The sequence below is a fragment of the Oncorhynchus masou genome, chromosome 32 (assembly GCF_036934945.1).
Source record: "Oncorhynchus masou masou isolate Uvic2021 chromosome 32, UVic_Omas_1.1, whole genome shotgun sequence".
NCBI classification, from domain to species: Eukaryota; Metazoa; Chordata; class Actinopteri; order Salmoniformes; family Salmonidae; genus Oncorhynchus; species Oncorhynchus masou.
Genome location: NC_088243.1, coordinates 45,929,084 through 45,954,527, shown reverse-complemented (window position 1 = coordinate 45,954,527; position 25,444 = coordinate 45,929,084). Strand labels below are relative to the sequence as shown.

General features: G+C 45.6%; 2 protein-coding genes across 6 annotated transcripts in view; one reads left to right on the top strand and one right to left on the bottom strand.

The window, feature by feature from the left end:
* Nucleotides 1-4,731, top strand: part of LOC135526134 (GTP cyclohydrolase 1) — a 56,495-nt gene extending 51,764 nt beyond the window's left edge. Inside the window, exons 4-6 of the mRNA XM_064954255.1 lie at nt 1,075-1,106; nt 1,480-1,564; nt 2,056-4,731. Coding sequence (XP_064810327.1) covers nt 1,075-1,106; nt 1,480-1,564; nt 2,056-2,182 — 244 coding nt within the window. The 3' untranslated portion in view covers nt 2,183-4,731. The remainder of the gene's footprint in view (nt 1-1,074; nt 1,107-1,479; nt 1,565-2,055) is intronic.
* A 1,022-nt stretch (nt 4,732-5,753) lies between these two features.
* LOC135526132 (protein Smaug homolog 1-like) overlaps nt 5,754-25,444 on the bottom strand; it is an 81,660-nt gene continuing 61,969 nt past the window's right edge. For all 5 annotated transcript variants that reach the window (XM_064954252.1, XM_064954253.1, XM_064954254.1 and 2 more), the window contains 4 exons: nt 19,701-19,908; nt 16,559-16,685; nt 13,355-13,438; nt 5,754-11,614 (listed from right to left, as the gene is read on the bottom strand). In XM_064954252.1, the coding sequence (XP_064810324.1) occupies nt 11,586-11,614; nt 13,355-13,438; nt 16,559-16,685; nt 19,701-19,908 (448 nt within the window). In that variant the 3' untranslated portion in view covers nt 5,754-11,585. The remainder of the gene's footprint in view (nt 11,615-13,354; nt 13,439-16,558; nt 16,686-19,700; nt 19,909-25,444) is intronic.

The following is a 25,444-nucleotide window of genomic DNA, read 5'->3' as shown; positions in this document are numbered from 1 at the left end:
TAACTTTTGCTGTTAAATAGCCATGTACTGAATAAAAAATTGAATATATTCGGTACTTTTTGTCGCAAAAAAAAGTTGTACTGTATAGCAATTGTGCCTACTCAGGTTTTGGCACATGTGCTCCAGCCAACAGCTTCATCACAGATACAGTGGGGTGTAGCCTACATGATGAGATTATTATGGACAAAAGAGCAAGATTATTTTTATTTGTCAAACGGCAGCCAAGCATCAATCATGTCATCAGAATAAGACCCTTGATAGTTATTGGAAATGAGCATCACGCTCATCACTGTGCACTTTCAACCCCCAGTGAAGTATTTCATCTGTAGCCTAAAACGGCATATTTTCCTGAGTCATAGTATGAGGACCACACATACATACCATCTCATGACTCCAAGTTTACGTCAATATAATGGTTATTGTATCAATATTGGCTCATAAATATCATTTTACAGACACAAAAAGATCCCACCATGTCTAATGTATTTTGTTTTGTCGACATTTGGAAAGTTTACCGACAGGCGTGTGGTGAATGTTGACTTGGGGCTTATTTAAATCAAAGACTAATTGCAGAATATTTTCAATAAAATGTCAAAAGCAGTTTTTACCACCATATACATAAAAAAATCAAAGTTATTATTGTATCTGAAAAATATGGGTTCTGAAGAAACACTGTAGCAGATAAACTCCAATTGTAGATAGATCATCCAATTTCACAGTCATTGTGTATGCAAAAATTCTGCATAATCATTGCTGTGATGAATTGGATGTCTACTCTTTAAACACACAAATTACAACAGCATTACCAACCCACTTGTAAAAGTGTAATCTCTTAGGAACTTCAACCTGTCCGAACCAGTACAAAACAACCTATTTGACTGACACTGTAAAATGCGACCTCTGTTGTGAAGAGCTCCCATGTCTCTCTCAAGTCTCCACTCTGTCCCTGAAGAATGTGTAATCCCTCTTTGTCTATGTAAGCCTCTCTGTGCCTCTCATTGTAAATCCTGCCACTTGGGTTTTCCCATGTAATGGAAGTATTTCATCCTGCCTTTCCCCCTCATCTCTCCCCAGGATTGTTGAAATCTACAGCCGTCGACTGCAAGGTACTTCCATACTTTTTAATAATCAATTTATACACTTGATAGTTGACGGACAATAAAATGAGCTGCACCTAGAGCTTTTGTGTATTTGTATTGTTGTTTCATGTAACACTTTACATTAAGTTGTTCTTATACCTGTACACTTACACTGTAATTACTACATTAACATCATTTGAGTAATTCCATTAAAATTCTATTACTTTTTGGAGATGGTCAGTTGGTTGACTGGTAACAGTGTTGTTGTTGGAACCTAGAACAAACCTTACCAATAACCTGCCATGAACCTACCATGTCATAGGTGATGATGTCAGAGGTTTGACTTTGCTCTTTGATGTTCTCTGACTTGGACCTTGTTTATCTGTCTGTTCTCTTTCAGTTCAAGAGCGGTTGACCAAACAAATCGCTGTGGCGATCACTGAAGCTCTGCAGCCTGCTGGGGTGGGCGTCGTCATCGAGGCAACGTATGTCTCTTTCTCCCTTTTTGGTTTTTACACTCACCGCTGATACTAACAGGCCATACAGACAGACATTAAAGATACACTATGGAATTTGAGTTGTTAATCGTTTGTCAATTTTTTTCTGGAATGTAGGCTGGATGGTGCATACACACAAATTAATATTAATACATAATCTCACAAATCCTTAGGAATACAATATGCTTTTGCTCACAATGTGTGCTCTTTCTGTTCAATATGTTCATTTCTGGACAATATTTCTGTCCATTTAGGTGTACCCCATTAGGTAATTTTAAAAACTTTAAAAACTTTTTAAAATGACACTCATGACAGTCAAAACACAAACACGCACAAATGAAACCAAAGATAAAGGGAGAGGCCACATCTGGACAATCTTCAGTGTGTCATTAACTGAACATTTCCCATACACCCAAATCTAATAACTATAACAGTCATGGATAATGATGCCTTTCTTCCTCCCTTCTTCCTGCATGCAGTCACATGTGCATGGTGATGAGGGGGGTGCAGAAGATGAACAGCAAGACTGTGACCAGCACCATGCTGGGGGTGTTCCGGGAGGACCCGAAGACACGGGACGAGTTCCTCACCCTAATCAGGAACTGAGAGGGACGGCTGGCCCACAAACCTGCTGCCCAGCCCAGCGCAGACCCCTCTCCCTGTCGCCTGCCTGGAGCTAGAGCAGTCCACACAGCAGTTTTGGTACGAAGCCTGGAGTCCGGGCTTGCAGAGTGTATGTGAGTTGTGTGTATGTGTGTGTCTATCCCTCCACCCCCTTCCAAATAATCACACACATCACATGGTCGCATGACATAGCTGTCTTGTGTGTGTACATGACAGTCTTACTAAACGGTGTCTGTCAGCTGGCTTAACCTAAACATTAATAGTTTGGATCAATGATTAGTGTTTCTTATGGTTACTTAATTTAAAGGACTTTGATCCTGTTAAAAACATTATTTTTTTTGTAACTTTTCATTAGATTGAACCTCCAAGTACGGTAAAGATACTTACACCTACGTAGAAACATCCTAACATTAAAATCAATATCTTTATCCAAAGTAAGCTATGCCCAGTAGGACCATATGTCAGTTTGACTTTTTAATTTATTTTATTGAACCTTTATTTCACTTGGCAAGTCAGTTAAGAACAAATTCTTATTTACAATGACGGCCTAGCAAAAGGCAAAAGACCTCCTGCGGAGACGGGGGCTTGGATTAAAATAATAATAAGACAAAACACACATCACGACAAGAGACAACACAACACTACATGAGCCAAACCTATTCAAAAGTGCCAAGTGCCCATTTCACATGGCATCATATTCCTGCTCAAGCCAAATACTCGCTTTCAAATTTGGTAGCCACTACTTTAAATACAGTATACTGCACCCTGCAACTTCAGGGAACTAACAATAATGGCTTTCTGAGGGTTAACTGAATAAATCCTATACAGGATCGGTGTCCCCCCGGGGAACGGTTGAGCTGACGTAGGCTAATGTGATTCGTATGAGGTTGTAAGTAACAAGAACATATCTGATATGGGCAGAAAGCTTAAATTATTGTTAATCTAACCGCACTGTCCAATTTACAGTAGCTATTACAGTGAAAGAATACCATGCTATTGTTTGAGGAGATTGCACAGTTATGAACTTGAAAACATATTAATAAACCAATTAGGCACATTTGAGCAGACTTGACACAACATTTTGAACAGAAATGCAATGGTTCACTGAATCAGTCTAAAACTTTGCACATACACTGCTGCCATGTATTGGCCAAAATCTAAATTGTGCCTAGATATATATTGGCCTTTTTATTGCATTTTAAAGATGATGGAACAAAAACATGTTTTTTTCTTTGTATTATCTTTTACCAGATCTAATGTGTTATATTCTCATACATGAATTTCACATTTCCACAAACTTCAAAGTGTTTCCTTTCAAATGGTATCAATAATATGCATATTCTTGCTTCAGGCCCTGAGCTACAGGCAGTCAGATTTGGGTATGTCATTTTAGGCGGAAATTGAACAAAAAGGGTCCGATCCTTAATGAACTGTGGTGTTCAAATTATGTGAGGTAATGTCACTGTTAGTTTTGCATTTGTTCTATAACCAAAGGACCAAGGTTTCCAAGGGTGCAGTTAAAGTGACTGGATGATAACTGGCTAGTGCAATGAAGGATGACCAGACGGGACTAAAAAGTGTCCATTTTAGGTCACCCTGTCTTAATATGGACACCCTAGATTATTCGCTAATAGTCTCACTCACTATTGTAGTTATTTGTTGAAAATGTCACAATAGTACAGATTCACAGACGTGTGACTGATAGTCTGCTTTCTCTGTATCCCCCAAGTGGGCATTTCACCATTCAGAGAGGATTTCTATTGGGCACCCCTTTGTATCTCTCTGTAAGTTGTAATGGCCTATGTGCGTGTGTATTTGTTTGTGTGTGTTGAAGGCCAGCCCAGTATATATTCTGCTGTCCTGCCTTACTGATTTTTCACTTGATAAGTAGAGTTCACTTCCGACAATGAATTTGAAGAGACTAGACGCAAAGGAATCGGCTGTCTCCACTCATCTCTTGGAAAAGAAACATGTTTTACTCTCTTACCCTTCTAATGTCAATTCTGTTACACTTCTAAATATCTACGTATGTCTGTGTATAAATGTTTCAGAATTGTAGTTACCTTTTTAAATGTTAAAAATATTCTGCAGTTTAGAGTACAGTACATCCCTCTTTGCTACGTCACATATATTGTATGTATGCAATTTCATGTATTATCTTAGCAAATTAGGGATATTAAAATATAGTAACCTACATGAAAATGACGTACAGTGTAAGGATAAATAGGTTTAGTAGCAAGGAACATGTATGCTGATGAGCGCTATACTTTTTTATTTATTGGAAATATATAACACTCATATTGAAATGGGGAGGTTTTAACCAATGCGATTTGATCATTGGGGTACTGTGTGTGTGTTTGGAGTAGATGAGCGCTATAGTCAGTCAGACAGCTCCTGCATCATCTCTGTGGCCGCCTTTAGGAGGATTTGTTCTTTGGGTTCCTTCACTACTGTCGTTTACATTACACTTCTTACTGTGTTCATTTGAAAGAGTTTAACAAAGCAAAATAAATCTGTGTGTGAACTAGGAACATGGGTACTGTGCTCTTATTTGTAAAGCCCCGTTTATACCTGGTGGTGACATGCCTGTCCTGATCTTGTCCACATTCTGATTGGGCTCATTTTTAGACCGGTCTAAATAATTAAAATAACTGGTTGTGATCACAGGATGCTAGCATAATATAACCGGTACTTAATGCTGTGTTAGTAACCAAGTGGGAATTTACAAAATACGACTGGGAAAAATCCACTGGAATAGCCCTCCAACTGATAATTTACTAATGGGGAACTCATCTATCATCCTGTGCTCCCACATGCTGACCTCACCTACTAAGGAAATCACCTCTTACACAAGTTTCGGCAGTTAAATGCAACAAAACATTATTTATGAAAAGCAATATCTATCAGTCAGTTAAGAACAAATTCGTATTTACAATGACGGCCTACCCCGGCCATTTGTGCATCGCCCTATGGGCCTGGCTCCCAAGTGGGTGGACCTATGCCCACCCATGGCTGCATCCCTGCCATGTGAAATCCATAGATTAGGACCTAATGAATTTATTTCAATTGACTGAAATCCTTATATCAACTGTCACTCACTAAAATCTTTGAGCATATTGTGTTTATTTTTGTTCAGTATAGCAATATGGTTTTTGAACACAAATTCTAAGTTCCTGTCAAAACCACTACGCAGATGTCGGCTACAGCGGATCTGATTGAGTAGAGCCCTTAGTTTATGGTTTATGCAGCTTGTTGGCCATTAGCCAATCAGCGTTTCTCAACGAGTTCAAAGCACACGTATGCATCCAATTCGTAAATTCCCACCTCCCACTTGGTTACGAACACAGCATAAGACAGACACCCAGATAAATTAACATTGGAACCCGTCTCTTGGCAACAGGCTTTATGAATGTGCTTCAGTTCCTCTGATTCGTGGAATTTTTGGATGAGCAGCCAGTAGAATCTTCTCCTGCTATGGTGTGACCTCCCAGAATGCAAGACGTATCACTTTCATTAGAAATTGAATTGAGTAAAAAAATTACAATTATCCAGACAATTTTACAAGTTATTCTTTAATCTTTTTTTTGTCTGTGGTTATCACAAAGACGTCAAGCATTTTAACACAGACCCCACAAAACATTCAGTATCTTTCACGCACACACTTCACAGCTCTCCCATTCTGACTACATGGCAATTTACACAGGAGTCTCCATAGGTCCATGTAGAACAGGACAGATGACCATCTACACTTCCTCTCACTAGCCAAACCCTGCCCGACGCAAGTAGCCAAGTTACAGGAACACAGAACCTGAGACAGGCTTTTGGCCGGGCATCAGGGCCGAATAACAGCAGCCTCCATTGGACCGGGCCATGTCATGTCTCAGCATTTCTGGCACATTTGACAAGATGTATTTTACAGTTACAGCATGATGTGCAAGCACACTCTCTCGCACACAACATATACATATGTTTGTTGTACAGACAGGTACAATTCATAACTTCATATCAGCATTGAAAAGTACCTACAGAGTACAGAAACCCCCAAAAATCTGCTGACAACACAAGGCCAGCCAGAAGAAGACAAGTGTTCCATATTGTTTTTGTCTGAAAACTTGACACCAACAAGACAAGTTTCAAAGTGTCCTAGAGGAGCTCGTATGCAGTTTGGAGGATGCCACCATGTAACTGTCAACATAGCTCTAACTGGGTTGCTTCATGTAATAATATTACAGTTTAACGTCCATAGAAAATTATTTACATTTGGGGTATATGTCTAGAGTACAAAAAAGGCACTGCCATTTGTTATTCAAAATATGACTTCCCAGCCTTGTGCATGCATTTCTAAAATTACTCCCCACCCCCCCTTTCTTTTCTTGTTTTTTTTTGGGGCTTTTGAGTTTTATTCTTAAACATAAACTTTTTTTTTTAAATATATATGTAAGCCTGCAGTCAATACAGGATATTGGCTCTTCGATAAAAAAAAAAAAAAAGTACAGTAACGTGGTAGAAACTTTGTTACAGTATGGATGATTTCGAGTTCACCCCCCCCCTCCCCCCCCAAAAAAACTAATCTCGGCATCGAATAATTAAGTGATATTTAACTAATGTGCAGAGTCTATGACAAAAAAAAGAAAGCATCAAGTCTTCATTTACACTAAATTTTTTTTAATATATTTGGAATATTATCATCTAACTGTTAATACTGCAGTGTGTTCAGCAGCTCTCTCATCTCAGAGGGGAGGAGCCCTATAGAGTTTGGATGCACTTTGGTAAATAAAAAAATAAACCCTTTGAGGAGTCGAAGTCTGATCCACAGCTGCAGCAATATATGAACGACACCGACTCCTCTTCTGTTTACTGCCTCATCACTCTCTCATAGGCACATACTGTAGCGTACACTACATATAAACACACAACCTCATGGGCACTAGTGAGTGTGTACATCCCCACCCTAGCATGCTCTATCCCCTGCCCTGCAGTTGTTGCCAATCTTATGGATGGGCTACTTCGCTTAGCCTTCCACTGTGATGTCATCAAGAACCACACAGGTGGTGGTTAGCTTAGTAGGCACTGGTTGACCATTCCCATATGGCGAGCCCTGAACCTTTAATACGCATAGCAAAAGTCTATTAGCTGACAAAGTAGGAAGTGCCTTATCCCACACAAATAACCCCAGATGAACCACGTCTCTTGGCAATGTGTCAAAAGGGTTGTCACCCTCTATCCAGTTTGTTTTGCTGGTGGCTGGATCAAAAAGTGAACTTTGCGAACAGAGCATCGAGGGGGTAAACATTTCTATCAAAGAGCACACGCAGTATTCAGTCATTTGGCCAACCAGGATATGATAAGCATTCACAAAGCGTCAGAAAAAACACAAATCCCAAGACACTTGTTGCGTGTCTATCCTCCACTATCAAAAACAGCAATTTGCGATTATAATGTAGTTCAAAACAAAAATAACTATTATTTGAGATGTGCTTATGGTCACCAGCCATCGTAAGTTAATACATATGGTACTTTAAATAATACATCTAAATGAACACAATAAATCAACTCTGCAACAGTAATAGAAAAAAATAAAAAATAAATAATGATTTGAATCTGCTAATAATAGTATTGATTTATATGGCAGTGGCAAGTGGCTCTAACTACCATGTACTGTGTATGCACTGATGCACATTGCATCGGTGTAACAATACATATTGTAATGCTGCCACTAAATATTTTCCAAAGCCACGCCACAAAAGGGTCAATGCCAATTCATGCATTATGCACCATTCGCCGTCCCAGTTAAGGCCATGCGTTTTTAGTGAGCGCACTTCCTGAAGCAGTGACGTATGGCTGACTGAAAAGGCTGGTGACATTTTGTCATTAACAGTTTATAGGTTTGATTAGGTGAGGTTGTCAGTTGTCAACCCTACCTTTTGACAATATGGTTCAGTCCAAGAACTTCAGTTCAATGTGCACTAGGGGAGTGGGCTGTAGTTCTTGTGGCAGAGAAGGGGGGGGGGGGGGGTTCTCCGCCGGCGAGAAAGGGTGCATTTGGCATGAAGCTTGTTTCATTTCACGACTCGAGTTCACCTCCCTTTCTCTGAACTGCAAAACACTGAACTTTCCCTTTCCAAACCCTTTGCTTCTCCCCACTGATGAAGGTCTATGGCACATACTTGGCATTTCTATTGCTGCACCTATTGGAATTGTTATTGATGGATTAGCTGTAGTAAAATATCACGGCACCAAGTGCAGAACAAGAAAACAAGACTCTTTTTAAGAATAAAAAAATACAAAATAACCCTCACAAAAACACGATTTTGAATCGCTCCAAATTGATTCCAACTTGGGAAAAACCAACCAGGATGTCCATTCAGGCAAAAAACATCAGCATGACCTTCCATGCACAAAAAACCCATACAGAGCCAAACTGTTATAAACTAAACTTTTAAGAGCTTATTTTAACATTAACCTACCCTCGGTCATGCAGATAACAACGAACAGAGGATACATAGAAAAACTAAAAAAACAACAAGAAATCAAAGTGCCTGGATGTCGGTAACTGCTTTTGGCCACCAGGTGGAGGTAAGTACTAAAAAAAAGAGCAATCTCGGGGAGTAAAACTACTTTTAAACCCTTGCTATGCTGCTTGAGGGAAAGGAAACCTCCGCAGCAACCTTCTCATTCACTATGGCTACTTCCTGATTCTCCTCTGTGTACATCACTGGTTAGCATTCTCTCCTTCCTCCTTGATTCGTCTCTTACTTCCTAGTAAGATTGGAAGCGTATAGCATAAAACATGCAGCGCTATATCATCTACCCTGGACTGAAAACAAACAAGTAATCCTCATTCTAGTTCACAACAAAACCCATTGAAAATACTCCAGACCCACACTGACGAGCTCTAATTATAGACTAGGTCACACAACATTGTACACCTGTTACAGGAACTTTGCTCCAGACAAAGCCCAAGCAAATGAACAGCAACTTTCAATGCATAGTCTGCAGGTACAAAGGCCAAAATAAAAACAATTAAAAATATATATATATACACACATACATACACACTACCGTTCAAAAGTTTGGGGTCACGTAGAAATGTCCTTGTTTTTGAAAGAAAAGCACATTTCTTGTCCATTAAAATAAAATCAATTTGATCAGAAATACAGTGCAGACATTGTTAATGTTGTAAATGACTATTGTAGCTGGAAACACCTCACAAGTTCTCAACTGACAGCTTCTTTAAATAGTACCCACAAAACCCCAGTGAAGAGGCGACTCTGGGATGCTGGCCTTCTAGGCAGAGTTGAAGAAAAAGCCATATCTCAGGCTGGCCAATAAAAAGAATAGATTAAGATGGGCAAAAGAACAGACACTGGACAGAGGAACTTTGCCTAGAAGGCCAGCATCCCGGAGTCGCCTCTTCACTGATGACGTTGAGACCGGTGTTTGTGGGTACTATTTAATGAAGCTGCCAGTTGAGGACTTGTGAGGCGTCTGTTTCTCAAACTAGACACTAATGTTCTTGCTCAGTTGTGCATCGGGGCCCCCACTCCTTTATCTATTCTGGTTAGAGCCAGTTTGAGCTGTTCTGTGACGGGAGTAATACACAGCGTTGTATGAGATTTTCAGTTTCTTGGCAATTTCTCACATGGAATAGCCTTCATTTCTCAGAACAAGAATAGACCAAAGAATTTCAGAAGAAAGGTCTTTGTTTTTGGCCATTTTGAGCCTGTAATCGAACCCACAAATGCTGATGCTCCAGATACTCAACTAGTCTAAAGGCCAGTTTCATTGCTTCTTTAATCAGGACAACAGTTTTCAGCTGTGCTAACAAATTGCAAAATGGTTTTTTCTAATGACCAATTAGCCTTTTAAAATGATAAACTTGGATTAGCTAACACAACGTGCCATTGAACAGGAGTGATGGTTGCTGATAATAGGCCTCTGTACGCCTATGTAGATATTCCATTAAAAATCAGCTTTTTCCAGCTACAATAGTCATTTACAACATTATCATCATCATCTACATAGTTTTGTATATAGATATATATAGGTATATATATAGATAAACATAGATATATATACACATATATACACACACACGTGTGTGTGTATATATAATATGTCATTGGCTGGTGTATAAGATGAGTTTACCCTGAACTTTACCACAACTCTGCGAGGCTATTTTCTTTTGTCTCGTTTCAAATCAAAGTCCCTGCCCCTGACATGAATCCATCATCGCTAAAGTCCTCTTCTCCTTCCAAATCACTTGGCAGAGACCATCCTGTGTTTCTCCACTTTCATTTCCCCTCCTCCCATCTCTCCTCGTGTCTCTCTTTTCCTTCAATACACCTCCGCCACATCCCTTTCTCTTTTTAGCGTTCTCATTTTCACACACGTTGGCTCTTGGTAAAGGAACAAAAGCAAAAACAAACAAACAATGAATAAGTCCGTGGTAATAATGATAGCTACTTTGGGATGTTAGTCTATAAAGCGACTAGTACGGGTAGTATGTCACTGCTTTCCAAAAAGTTATAAAAAAAATTCAAGAGATAACATTCATACCTGAAATGTATAAATGTTTCGGTACCCTTGATAGTAGCATCTTGTGTAAACAATACATGTATAAATGCTTTTTTTCTGTCACCTATACAGAGCACAGGGTTCTCCCAAGCCTTTTGAAAAATGGCCTCCCTAAAACTCTCCCAAACAGTGGGAGGAAAAGCCAAGGCTTCTCTCACAAAGTGTCCCACATTGTTTACTTGGCTTGTTTGTTTTTGGCTCAGTGACACCGGGAGAAATTCTGACTGGTGTGAACTGCTGTGTGGATTGTGTTACTGGTCTATAACTGGGACTGGGGGTGAGGGTAGAGAAGGGAACAGAGTCTGAAACTCTGTAGCATGATGTACTACAATACCCATAATGCACAGCCCCCCCATTTCAACAGAGCCATTCGGTTGTTGGCTGAGGCCGACCCCAATGATGCTACAGTATATCTCCCATAGCCCGGCAGAGGGCACTCCTCAGACACTGTTGTGTGTAGTTATACTGGGTGCGACACTGTGAGGAGGGGAGTCTGTACTGCCCTATCTGTCACTGAAGCCCAGATTCTTATGAGGGTGCTGGGGCATAGCTGTGTTTTGTCGAGATGGTAACATGCCAATTTGCTGCTGTGTTAGCAGTTTTTCACAGTCTGACTAATCGTGCCGTGATTTGGAGCTCGCCCACCTCCCCAGTTGACCTCTCCCATTGGCTGTGGGGGTGCCTGATGGGCAGGTGGGGTGTGTGTGTGTGTGTGTGTGTGTGGGGGGGTGGGGTGGGGGGGCTTTGGGTGTTCGGCGAGCCTCCTGGGACCAGCTCAGTCTCTCCTGGTCTCCTTCAGGTCCTCCTCTCAGATGGTGGAAGTGCGGTCGACTCCATCTAGACACACAGAATCGAGGGACATGGGACAAACCATCACATAGGAATGAGAATAACACAACTGGACAAATATAGATGGAATGTTTCAAAGACATAAAACAACTGTTGCATCTTGCTTGGCTGGACAAACGGAGAGGACCAAATGTTTGTCCCGGGTTGTGTCCCAAATAGCACCCTATAACGTAAATAGTGCACTACTTTTGACCAGGTCAATGGTCAAAGGTTTTGCACTATAATGACAATAGGGGGCCATTTGGGACATGGTCCCAGTGGTTCAGACAGAGTAAGAGATGAGTCAGCTGAAAACCCTGCATTACTACATTCATCGGAGGTATGTGCTTTGCCGTACTGTAGCACTAGTTGAGCTGGGTGTACATCCTGGATGTGCTTCTACATAGCAAATGTGTGTGTGACCAGCAGTACCGGAAACCAGAGGCAGTCATTGCGGGAGGTTAGAGACCCACGATGGACTTTCTTTGGGTCTTCGGGCTTTAGAAATGCAGTAAATATCATAATGCACCCTATAGACCAGGGTGCATTACCTACAAGCGGTTTCATAAAGACTTCCTGTGTGGCCCAGGGTCTCATGACATGGGTTGCATCCCAAATGGCACCCTATATAGTACATTGCACTGGTCAAAAGTAATGCACTATAAAAGGAATAGACTTCCATTAAAGTCATATATAGACACAGTTTCAAATGCACCCCTAGCCCTTACACTCGGCGCAAGTAAGCAAAATGCTAATTACTTTCCCTCTGATAGGCTAGAAGAAACTTTCACCGTATTGGATATACATCCTTTCAGATCTACAGAACAGCCTAGAAGGTTTGGGGCTGGAAGCATGCCAATTAGGGAAATTACATGGCAACTTCCTGTCAAATTGGTCAAAATAAGAGAGAGAGTTTGATCATTATTAGAGCTGGACGTGGTATTGCTGTATTTGAGCATGCCAGAGCTTTCTATTGGACATCACTTACTCTATTTGTAAAGAACGGCTCAGGGGCATTCCATTCACCATGAGTACTTTCCTTCTAATTTCTATTCTGTCCATTCAGTATGTTTCAGAGAGGAGAAGGGGCGTAGGGGTACAGCAGAGAGGAAGGGTCCTGTCGGAGACTGGCATTCCTCAGCTTCCCATCTCTACTCTGGGGCTGTGTGTGTGGGCGTGTCCAGTCCACGCAAAAATATACACACACACACACAGCGCTGCTTGTCCACCCCAGCTCCGTGCCGAGCACTGAGGGCTACTGTCTCTGCGCTGGTGAGGCCGGGGAGAGGAAAAAAAAACAGCCCCTTTATTCAAAGCTAAACTCCACTTATAATGGGAACGGTTACTGCGTTTATCCATCTCCCTTCCCGTCTCCTCCTCTCCTCTCAATACATGTGGATTCATTGTGAAGTCACACCCTGGCTACAGGCAAACGATGGTTCAAATATTATTTGATTAGCTGGAATTCCAAAGTTGTCTGTTTTTTTCTGTGCATGTGTATATGCTGTGTAAACAAAGTAGTAAAATACTGGAGTGTAGTGAAGGAGTGTGTGTGTGTGTGTGTGTGTGAGAGAGAGAAAGAGCGACAGAGAAAGTGTGTGTGAATCTCTATGTTTGTCTGTGTGCGAGCGCACGTTTTTATAAACCAAGGGGTACAGTAGATTTATACAGTAGTGTGTGTCTGTGAGTATTAACAAAGTCCAGTAGTAACTGGAGTGTATGTGTTCATGGTAGTTGTGGTGCTCTAACCTCCCAGAGCGTGCTCCGTCATACTCAGACACAAAGACTCCAGCCGGTTGTTGATGTCTGGTTCAGTCACCGGCACCTGGAGATCTGGAGATCATCACAACGTTACAACAACATACACACAACCAACTACCTGAAGTACAACACAATAGACACACAATCAACTACCTGGAGAACACAACATTAAAACAACATACACACAACCGACTACCTGGAGAACACCACCACAGTGTTAAAACAACATACACACAACCAACTACCTGGAGAACACCACCACAATGTTACAACAGCATACACACAACCAACTACCTGGAGAACACCACCACAACAGCATACACACAACCAACTACCTGGAGAACACCACCACAACATTACAACAACATACACACAACCAACTACCTGGAGAACACCACAACAACGTTACAACAACATATACACAACCAACTGCTTGGAGAACACCACCACAATGTTACAACAGCATACACACAACCAATTACCTGGAGAACACCACCACAACGTTACAACAACATACACACAACTAACTACTTGGAGAACACCACCACAATGTTACAACAGCATACACACAACCAACTACCTGGAGAACACCACCACAACAGCATACACACAACCAACTACCTGGAGAACACCACCACAACAGCATACACACAACCAACTACCTGGAGAACACCACCACAACATTACAACAACATATACACAACCAACTACCTGGAGAACACCACCACAATGTTACAACAACATACACAAAACCAACTACCTGGAGAACACCACCACAATGTTACAACAACATACACACAACCAACTACCTGGAGAACACCACCACAACAGCATACACACAACCAACTACCTGGAGAACACCACCACAACATTACAACAACATACACACAACCAACTACCTGGAGAACACCACAACAACGTTAAAACACACACAACCAACTACCTGGAGTACAACACCACAATGTTACAACAACCAGCGTTCACACAATTTACCACGGAGGGGTATACTACAAACAGAATCAATGAGTTAGCCAGATAACTTTGATCAACTATTGAATTTCTAGTTCATTAAGAAAGTGGAAAAACTTGACTGGCCTGCAGAGCCCTGACCTCAACCCCATCGAACACCTTTGGGATTAATTGGAACGCCGACTGCGAGCCAGGCCTAATTGCCCTACATCAGTGCCCGACTTCACTAATACTCTTGTGGCTGAATGGAAGCAAGTCCCTGCCGCAATGTTCCAACATCTAGTGGAAAGCCTTCCCAGAAGAGTGGAGGCTGTTATAGCAGCAAAGGGGGACCAACTCCATATTAATGCTGATTTTGGAATGAGATGTTCGACGATCAGGTGTCCACATACTCAAAAACAAATGTAAGCAATATTGAAAATATGATGTTTTAGTGAAATGTTATATCTGTTTGGGCTTCTTGTGCAGTCTACAAATTATTTGTAATTATGTTCCGGTCCCCTGACCATCCAGTCAATAATAAATCGTCCCGCGGCTGAATGGAGTGGTTGATCCCTGATCTAAAGGTCTCAATCCTATAATACCTTAACCTTTCCTGACATCACCACCCCAGTTAACAACGGACAAGAGGAGGGAATTATTGTGGGATCCAAACCCCTGTGTCATAACAATCACCTCCACTCAACCACACCGCTTGTGCCGTTCTTAATCTGATTACACTACACCGCCAATTAACAAACTGTTTCCACATTACACCCTATCAATACAATACCCAGTCACTTGGGTTAGTCGCACCAGGGTGGTTTGGCATGTGTGTGGTGTGTCTACTTCTCAAGTCTAAAGTCACCTGTTCCGCCACAAGGGGGACCCCCAACCTCCCAAAAAACCTTAGAAGTGACATAGGGTCAAATGCTTACTTGCTAGCTGAGCAGCCCCCTTACTTCAACTGTGAGCTCCTATCACAGGGGGATATCTAGGCTAATGGTCTTTAGCTGCTACTGCCTGCCTTGCCCAGGGTGGCTGTAAAAATCCCTTAGGGGTATAGAGAAGAGCGGAGTTAGGCACTCGCCGCCCCTCGGCTAGACAGACAGAACAGTCTGCCACCGGCTATTTTTAGGTGTCAAATCCTGTCCCCCTCCACACACACACTCGTGTGCTCACATGCTTGTGCGCATTTTGTTGTGTATAATTTAAAGAAGAATCAAATAATCAATAATTTAAAGAAGGGAGAGATGGAGGGTGAGAGAGAGGGAGTCCTTGCTCGGCGAGGCCGAGACAGAGCGAGAGGCAGAGAGAGAACGCGAGGCAGAGAGAGAACGCGAGGCAGAGAGAGAACGCGAGGCAGAGAGAGAACGCGAGGCAGAGAGAGAACGCGAGGCAGAGAGAGAACGCGAGGCAGAGAGAGAACGCGAGGCAGAGAGAGAACGCGAGGCAGAGAGAGAACGCGAGGCAGAGAGAGAACGCGAGGCAGAGAGAGAACGCGAGGCAGAGAGAGAACGAGAGACAGGCCACAGCGAGTGTGCGAGAGAGAAGGGAATGTGTGCCAGGGCACCCCAGCCACCCTGCACAAAGAGACTCATTGTAACAGTCCGCTGACTCTTCCCTCTCTCCGTCCTTCCCTTCCTCCTTCTCTGTCACATACTGCTGCATTCCCTCTTACCCCCTGAAACTACCCTCCCCCTTCTCCATTCTAAAAAAGTGGGGGATACACTTTGGTTCACCATGAAAGACAGGCCGGAGGAGGAAGTCCCCGCTGTCACATTGATGTCCATTTTTGTCCTGCGGCTACAGCATCCAACCGTTACCGAGCAGAGCATTGACTTGAATGGGAATGTCTGTTCTGGTTATTGTATTTTTATGAGCCTGGCCAGCATTAGGGGTAATGGGACCAGTGTATCAGATGCTGTAATGCCACACACACACACACACACACACACAGCACAACAGTCTTGGGTAAAGCTCCCTGCAATACACCATCATCCTCAACACACTGCATTTAACGCACCAGGAACAACATCTCTCTCCTCTTAACAAAGAGGAAGGTACTGAGGATGCTAGGCTGCTAAGAGTTTATGGAGACAGATGGAGAAGGAGGGAAAGAAGAAGACAAAAGTGTAAGTTAAAAAAAAAAGAGGGACAGGGTAAGATAGAGAGCAACGGAAAGAGAGAACGAGTTACCTTGTACAGTAGGGTAATGTGTAACTGTGTGTAGGTTTCTCTTACCAGACTGCTGGAACATGACCATGGTGTGTGGCGTGGTGTGGACAGGCAGGGAGCGGGTCCTCTGCACTGAGCTGTGTGTTCGGCTTGGCATGCTGTTACTGCCCCCGGGGTTGGCGAACCAAAGACCCTGTTGGACAAACTGATAGTCAGACAGGCAGCCACAACAGACAGGTAGGCTGGAGACTCTGGATCATTACATACCAAGACTCACACACACGCCAGTATATCTTTGGATCATTATAAAAACTGGCACAACAATTCAAATGGGTGCCACAAATCTAACCACGAACAGACATTTCTGGAAATATGTTAACAGTGGCAGCTCATCCACTAAGGCGTTAGGGGCTGGCTGTGCCCCATTTCTGATTGGTCAAAAATAAAATAAATACCACACACACACACACACACACACACACACACACACACACACACACATACATAAATACATATATATATATATACACACAAAACTAGTGTGGTTAATTTGTGTACATTTTACAGTTTCAAATATGTCCAAAACAAACAGTTGGTTACCTATAGTCTGCAACAGTGAACTGCTGCGCAGTCATTGGATTGCATAGCCAGCTATTACATTGAGAAGACTGCAATGAACTTGTAAAATAAATCATAACAGTCATTGGAAACCAGGGACCTGAACCAGCCGTTCACATACAGGGGCGGCAGGTAGCCTCGTGGTTAGAGCGTTGGACTAGTAACCGAAAGGTAGAACAAGGCAGTTAACCCACTGTTCCCTGGTAGGCAGTCATTGAAAATAAGAATTTGTTCTTAACTGACTTGCCTGGTTTAAATACATTAAAAAATACAGTCAAAGACCGTGGGGAACCTTCTTGCAGATCTGGTAGGATAAAAAAAAGTCTCTGTGCCTCCCCCGCATGGACACTAGCTACTGGCAAGTGGACACTAGCCACTGGCAAGCTAGTATACAGGTAGATAGACTTGTTCAGCATGCCAGCTAGCAAGCTAACTAAAGTTACCGGCGAACTCATTATACTTGTGACATTATGCTATCTAGCTGTCCCCCGTTAGAGAATAAATATGAACTTGTTCTTGTTGCATTTTCCCTGTGCTTTTGTTAACGATGCACTCGTGTGTTGATTGTGCGCTGCTCGTTCAAAACATATATATATTTTGGTTATTAAAATAGCGCCCGCCCCGGGTATTTAGCCAATCAGCGGCCGCCACTGTATGTTAAATGCCCCTAAGACACCACAGTAATATGACATACAGTTCTGAACAACGTTGGCGATACTTGAAATGCCCCACACCTTGGCATCCAGGGAATTGTAGTTTCAGATCCGTAGACAAACTACAGAGTTATGGTGGTATAAATATTAATTTATATTGATTTAATGCTCATACACACACTTGACTGCAGAATGGTACCGCGGTAGCACTGGTAGTATACAGCTTAAATGTTGTGCAATGTACATTTTGGTTCAACTCTGATGAAAATGGACTCGCATACATTTTCCTAAAATCTGTTTAATTGGGACTTTATCACGTAACTAACTGCACACCCGGGGGTGTGGATTTATAAGTGTGTAAAAACTGGGGAGGGCATCCCAGAAGTGTTACCTCTCTAGCCTATAAGTCCTGAGCCATTATACAGTCAACATTTGATTTTTCTCTCCCCGTTTAGCCTCAAACTACTGACACTCTTTAACTGCACGGATTCCTCTCTAACCTGCCTATTATACATTCAACCTTCTCTCTTTCTTTCTCCTGCTCTCTCTCCCCTAACCGCTCTCCCTACTCCCTCTGTCCGTCTTGCTTCCCCCCTTCCCCGGCCCTCCCGTACAGAGGGCCAGCGAAAAAAAGGAAATGCCTGAGCACTGTTCTCACTGCCTCTGACGAGCTCATTCTCTCTCGCTCTCCCTCCCTCCCGGTCACCCATCCCCCTTCACCACCAACTCCCTAACTATGACTCACCCTCGCTCTCTCCTTTCTTTTAATACACACCTTTCGATCCTGTCCAAACAAACTGTCCGACAGAGAGAGTGTGCGAAATGTGGAGGAAGTGGTTTGGAATTTCCTCCCATTGTAAGGATGCCTAGAAAAATGCTGAATGGGAGCGGAGCAGACATGTGGAGTGCCAGGTTAATCACTGCTGCCGACAAGAGGACCGTTCCACTCAGCAGCAGTGATGTAGGGCCTGTGGAACGCCACTTCACCCGACACTTTGCTGTTGCGTTTTCCCCCCTAATGGTTGTGTGTTTCTATGACTGTTTTTTTTACAACTCTGTATTTCACAGGGAGGGATCATTCGTGACAGATGCTGAAAGAGGGAAAATGTGGCTAGTTTTGGACTACTTCTCTGTGTGGTGGGACGATTCCAGACACGTGATCAAGTAGTGGTTCTCGCACTCTTTCCTTTCTCCAGTTATTATATTACCCCCTAATGTACATTTAAGCAGTAAGGCCAGAGGGGAAAGAAGATACCTACTCGGTTGTCCAACTGAATGTATTCAACTGAAATATGTCTTCCACATTTATTCCAACCCCTCTGAATCAGAGAGGTGTGGGAGGGCTGCCTTAATCGACATCCACGTCTTAGGCGCCCGGGGAACAGTGGGTTAACTGCCTTGCTCAGGGGAAGAACGACAAATTTCTACCTTGTCAGCTCAGTGATTAGATCCAGCAACCTTTCAGTTATTGGCACAACGCTCCTACCCACCAGGCTACCTGCCGCCCCTAGGTGTGGTATATGGCCAATATACCACGGCTAAGGGCTGTTCTTACCCACAACGCATTGTGGTAACCAGTTTATAATAGCAATAGGGCACCTCAGGGTTTGTGGTATATGGCCAATATACATAACAATATAATATACCAAATAATAATATAACAAATCCACATGAATGCCCAAAATGGAGATACGTGCGCTTAATTCAGACCTCACGCATTGATGCCAATCGGAGACTTGAGCACGCCACTATGTGGGCAGGGCCTAGATAGACGGGGCTAGGAGAACGTTAGATCGGGGTGTCCCCAACTGTCATCCAAGCCCAAAGGGAGACTGACATCACCAAATAAATAAAACATCTACATCAATTGCCTGGGCAATGGGTGGAGGCCAAGTGCCTATTGGCCAGGAGAAAGTTAAAGTCAGAAGTGTCTCCACCTGTCGTCCCTGCTTGAGGCCAGTGGGGGTGCTGCTGGCGCTGTGTGGCGTGGGTCCCAGCAGGCCCAGCCTGGCGCCGGGCAGGCTCCGAGAGGGCATCTGGAACTGGCGCAGGCTGCGACGGGCCGCCGACACACTGCTGCTGCCCCCCACGCAGCCCGCCGTGGGGAGAGAATTGGACTGGCTGAAGCCACGGCTACTGCTGCTGCTGCATGGGGGGAGAGAGATAATGCTTTGATCATCATTTGACCTTTTTCCCAATTATTTGGAGACCGTTAGGAATCAAAGAAGGTAAAATATTTTGTGACAACAGCGTGTCACACTCCCTCTGTGTGTCTGTGTGTGTGTCACCCTCTCTCTCTGTGTGTGTGTCACCCTCTCTCTCTCTCTGTGCGTGTGTCACCCTCTGTGTGTGTGTGTGTCACTGTGTGTGTGTGTCACCCTCTCTGTCTGTGTGTGTCACCCTCTCTCTCTGTGTGTGTGTGTCACCCTCTCTCTCTCTGTGTGTGTGTGTCACCCTCTCTCTCTCTGTGTGTGTGTCACCCTCTCTCTCTCTCTGTGTGTGTGTGTCACCCTCTCTCTGTGTGTGTGTGTGTGTGTCACCCTCTCTCTCTCTCTGTGTGTCACCCTCTCTCTCTGTGTGTGTCACCCTCTCTCTCTGTGTGTGTGTGTGTCACCCTCTCTCTCTCTCTCTCTCTCTCTGTGTGTCACCCTCTCTCTCTCTCTGTGTGTGTGTCACCCTCTCTCTCTCTGTGTGTGTGTCACCCTCTCTCTCTCTGTGTGTGTGTGTCACCCTCTCTCTGTGTGTGTGTGTGTGTGTCACCCTCTCTCTCTCTCTGTGTGTCACCCTCTCTCTCTGTGTGTGTCACCCTCTCTCTCTGTGTGTGTGTGTGTCACCCTCTCTCTCTCTCTCTCTCTCTGTGTGTCACCCTCTCTCTCTCTCTGTGTGTGTGTCACCCTCTCTCTCTCTGTGTGTGTGTCACCCTCTCTCTCTGTGTGTGTGTGTGTCACCCTCTCTCTCTCTGTGTGTGTGTGTCACCCTCTCTCTCTCTGTGTGTGTGTGTCACCCTCTCTCTCTCTCTGTGTGTGTGTCACCCTCTCTCCCTCTCTGTGTGTGTGTCACCCTCTCTCCCTCTCTGTGTGTGTGTCACCCTCTCTCCCTCTCTGTGTGTGTGTCACCCTCTCTCCCTCTCTGTGTGTGTGTCACCCTCTCTCTCTCTCTGTGTGTGTGTCACCCTCTCTCTCTGTGTGTGTGTGTGTCACCCTCTCTCTCTCTCTCTCTGTGCGTGTGTGTGTGTCACCCTCTCTCTCTCTCTCTGTGTGTGTCACCCTCTCTCTCTCTCTCTGTGTGTGTGTCACCCTCTCTCTCTCTCTGTGTGTGTGTGTCACCCTCTCTCTCTCTCTGTGTGTGTGTCACCCTCTCTCTCTCTCTGTGTGTGTGTCACCCTCTCTCTCTCTCTGTGTGTGTGTCACCCTCTCTCTCTCTCTCTCTGTGTGTGTGTCACCCTCTCTCTCTCTCTCTCTCTGTGTGTGTGTCACCCTCTCTCCCTCTCTGTGTGTGTGTCACCCCCTCTCTCTCTCTGTGTGTGTGTCACCCCCCCTCTCTCTCTCTGTGTGTGTCACCCCCCCTCTCTCTCTCTGTGTGTATGTGTCACCCTCTCTCTCTCTCTCTGTGTGTATGTGTCACCCTCTCTCTCTCTCTCTGTGTGTATGTGTCACCCCCTCTCTCTCTCTGTGTGTATGTGTGTCACCCTCTCTCTCTCTCTGTGTGTGTGTGTCACCCTCTCTCTGTGTGTGTGTGTCACCCTCTCTCTGTGTGTGTGTGTCACCCTCTCTCTGTGTGTGTGTGTCACCCTCTCTCTGTGTGTGTGTGTCACCCTCTCTGTGTGTGTGTGTGTCACCTTCTCTCTGTGTGTGTGTGTCACCCTCTCTCTGTGTGTGTGTGTCACCCTCTCTCTGTGTGTGTGTGTCACCCTCTCTCTGTGTGTGTGTGTGTGTCACCCTCTCTCTGTGTGTGTGTGTGTGTCACCCTCTCTCTGTGTGTGTGTCACCCTCTCTCTGTGTGTGTGTGTGTGTCACCCTCTCTCTGTGTGTGTGTGTGTGTCACCCTCTCTCTGTGTGTGTGTGTCACCCTCTCTCTGTGTGTGTGTGTGTGTCACCCTCTCTCTGTGTGTGTGTGTGTCACCCTCTCTGTGTGTGTGTGTGTGTCACCCTCTCTCTCTGTGTGTGTGTGTGTCACCCTCTCTCTGTGTGTGTGTGTGTGTCACCCTCTCTCTCTGTGTGTGTGTGTGTGTCACCCTCTCTCTCTGTGTGTGTGTGTGTCACCCTCTCTCTCTCTCTCTCTCTCTCTCTCTCTGTGTGTCACCCTCTCTCTCTCTCTGTGTGTGTCACCCTCTCTCTCTCTGTGTGTGTCACCCTCTCTTTCTCTGTGTGTGTGTGTGTCACCCTCTCTCTCTCTCTCTCTCTGTGTGTCACCCTCTCTCTCTCTGTGTGTGTCACCCTCTCTCTCTCTGTGTGTGTGTCACCCTCTCTCTGTGTGTGTGTCACCCTCTCTCTGTGTGTGTGTCACCCTCTCTCTCTCTCTCTGTGTGTGTGTGTCACCCTCTCTCTCGCTCTCTGTGTGTGTCACCCTCTCTCTCTCTCTCTCTGTGTGTGTCACCCTCTCTCTCTCTCTCTCTCTCTCTGTGTGTGTGTCACCCTCTCTCTCTCTCTCTGTGTGTGTGTGTCACCCCCTCTCTCTCTCTGTGTGTGTGTGTGTCACCCTCTCTCTCTCTCTCTGTGTGTCACCCTCTCTCTCTCTCTGTGTGTCACCCTCTCTCTCTCTGTGTGTGTGTCACCCTCTCTCTCTCTGTGTGTGTGTGTCACCCTCTCTCTCTCTCTGTGTGTGTCACCCTCTCTCTCTCTCTGTGTGTGTGTGTCACCCTCTCTCTCTCTGTGTGTGTGTGTCACCCTCTCTCTCTCTGTGTGTGTGTGTGTGTCACCCTCTCTCTCGCTCTGTGTGTGTGTCACCCTCTCTCTCTCTCTCTCTCTGTGTGTCACCCTCTCTCTCTCTCTCTGTGTGTGTGTCACCCTCTCTCTCTCTGTGTGTGTGTGTCACCCTCTCTCTCTCTCTGTGTGTGTCACCCTCTCTCTCTCTCTGTGTGTGTCACCCTCTCTCTCTCTCTGTGTGTGTGTGTCACCCTCTCTCTCTCTCTCTCTCTGTGTGTGTGTCACCCTCTCTCTCGCTCTGTGTGTGTGTCACCCTCTCTCTCTCTCTGTGTGTGTGTCACCCTCTCTCTCTCTCTGTGTGTGTGTCACCCTCTCTCTCTCTCTGTGTGTGTGTGTCACCCCCTCTCTCTCTCTCTGTGTGTGTGTCACCCTCTCTCTCTCTCTCTCTCTCTCTCTCTCTGTGTGTGTGTCACCCTCTCTCTCTCTCTCTCTGTGTGTGTCACCCTCTCTCTCTCTCTGTGTGTGTGTCACCCTCTCTCTCTCTGTGTGTGTGTCACCCTCTCTCTCTGTGTGTGTGTCACCCTCTCTCTCTCCCTCTCTGTGTGTGTGTAACCCTCTCTCCTCTCTCTGTGTGTGTCACCCTCTCTCTCTCTCTCTCTCTCTCTCTGTGTGTGTCACCCTCTCTCTCTCTCTCTCTCTCTGTGTGTGTGTGTCACCCCCTCTCTCTCTCTCTGTGTGTGTGTCACCCTCTCTCTCTCTCTGTGTGTCACCCTCTCTCTCTCTCTGTGTGTGTCACCCTCTCTCTCTCTGTGTGTGTGTCACCCTCTCTCTCTCTGTGTGTGTGTCACCCTCTCTCTCTCTCTGTGTGTGTCACCCTCTCTCTCTCTGTGTGTGTGTCACCCTCTCTCTCTCTGTGTGTGTGTGTCACCCTCTCTCTCTCTCTCTGTGTGTGTGTGTCACCCTCTCTCTCGCTCTGTGTGTGTGTCACCCTCTCTCTCTCTCTCTCTCTCTCTGTGTGTGTCACCCTCTCTCTCTCTCTGTGTGTGTGTCACCCTCTCTCTCTGTGTGTGTGTCACCCTCTCTCTCTCTCTCTGTGTGTGTGTGTCACCCTCTCTCTCTCTCTCTCTGTGTGTGTGTCACCCTCTCTCTCTCTGTGTGTGTGTCACCCTCTCTCTCTCTCTGTGTGTGTGTCACCCTCTCTCTCTCTCTGTGTGTGTGTGTCACCCTCTCTCTGTGTGTGTGTGTCACCCTCTCTCTCTCTCCCTCTCTGTGTGTGTGTAACCCTCTCTCCCTCTCTGTGTGTGTGTCACCCTCTCTCCCTCTCTGTGTGTGTCACCCTCTCTCCCTCTCTGTGTGTGCGTGTCACCCTCTCTCTCTCTGTGTGTGCGTGTCACCCTCTCTCTCTCTCTCTGTGTGTGCGTGTCACCCTCTCTCTCTCTCTCTCTCTCTCTCTCTCTGTGTGTGTGCGTGTCACCCTCTCTCTCTCTCTCTGTGTGTGCGTGTCACCCTCTCTCTCTCTCTGTGTGCGCGTCACCCTCTCTCTCTCTGTGTGTGCGCGTCACCCTCTCTCTCTCTGTGTGTGCGCGTCACCCTCTCTCTCTCTGTGTGTGCGTCACCCCTCTCTCTCTCTCTGTGTGTGCGCGTCACCCTCTCTCTCTCTGTGTGTGCGCGTCACCCTCTCTCTCTCTCTGTGTGCGTCACCCTCTCTCTCTCTGTGTGCGCGTCACCCTCTCTCTCTCTGTGTGTGCGCGTCACCCTCTCTCTCTCTGTGTGTGCGCGTCACCCTCTCTCTCTCTGTGTGTGCGCGTCACCCTCTCTCTCTCTGTGTGTGCGCGTCACCCTCTCTCTCTCTGTGTGTGCGCGTCACCCTCTCTCTCTCTGTGTGTGCGCGTCACCCTCTCTCTCGCTGTGTGTGCGCGCGTCACCCTCTCTCTCGCTGTGTGTGCGCGTCACCCTCTCCCTCTCTCTCGCTGTGTGTGCGCGTCACCCTCTCTCTCTGTCCGTGTGTGTGCGCGTCACCCTCTCTCTCTGTCCGTGTGTGTGTGCGCGCGTCACCCTCTCTCTCTGTCCCTGTGGGTGCGCGCGTCACCCGCTCTCTCTGTCCCTGTGTGTGCGCGCGTCACCCTCTCTCTCTGTCCCTGTGTGTGCGCGCGTCACCCTCTCTCTCTGTCCCTGTGTGTGCGCGCGTCACCCTCTCTCTGTCCCTGTGTGTGCGCGTCACCCTCTCTCTGTCCCTGTGTGTGCGCGTCACCCTCTCTCTCTGTCCCTGTGTGTGCGCGCCACCCTCTCTCTCTGTCCGTGTGTGTGCGCGCGTCACCCTCTCTCTCTGTCCGTGTGTGTGCGCGTCACCCTCTCTGTCCGTGTGTGTGCGCGTCACCCTCTCTCTCTGTCCGTGTGTGTGCGCGTCACCCTCTCTCTCTGTCCGTGTGTGTGCGCGCGTCACCCTCTCTCTCTGTCCGTGTGTGCGTCACCCTCTCTCTCTGTCCGTGTGTGCGTCACCCTCTCTCTCTGTCCGTGTGTGCGTCACCCTCTCTCTCTGTGTGTGCGTCACCCTCTCTCTCTGTGTGTGCGTCACCCTCTCTCTCTGTGTGTGCGTCACCCTCGCTCTCTGTGTGTGCGTCACCATCTCTCTCTGTGTGTGCGTCACCATCTCTCTCTGTGTGTGCGTCACCATCTCTCTCTGTTTGTGTGTGTCACCATCTCTCTCTGTTTGTGTGTGTCACCATCTCTCTCTGTTTGTGTGTGTCACCATCTCTCTCTGTTTGTGTGTGTGCGCGCCACCCTCTCTCTCTGTTCGTGTGTGTGCGCGCATGTGT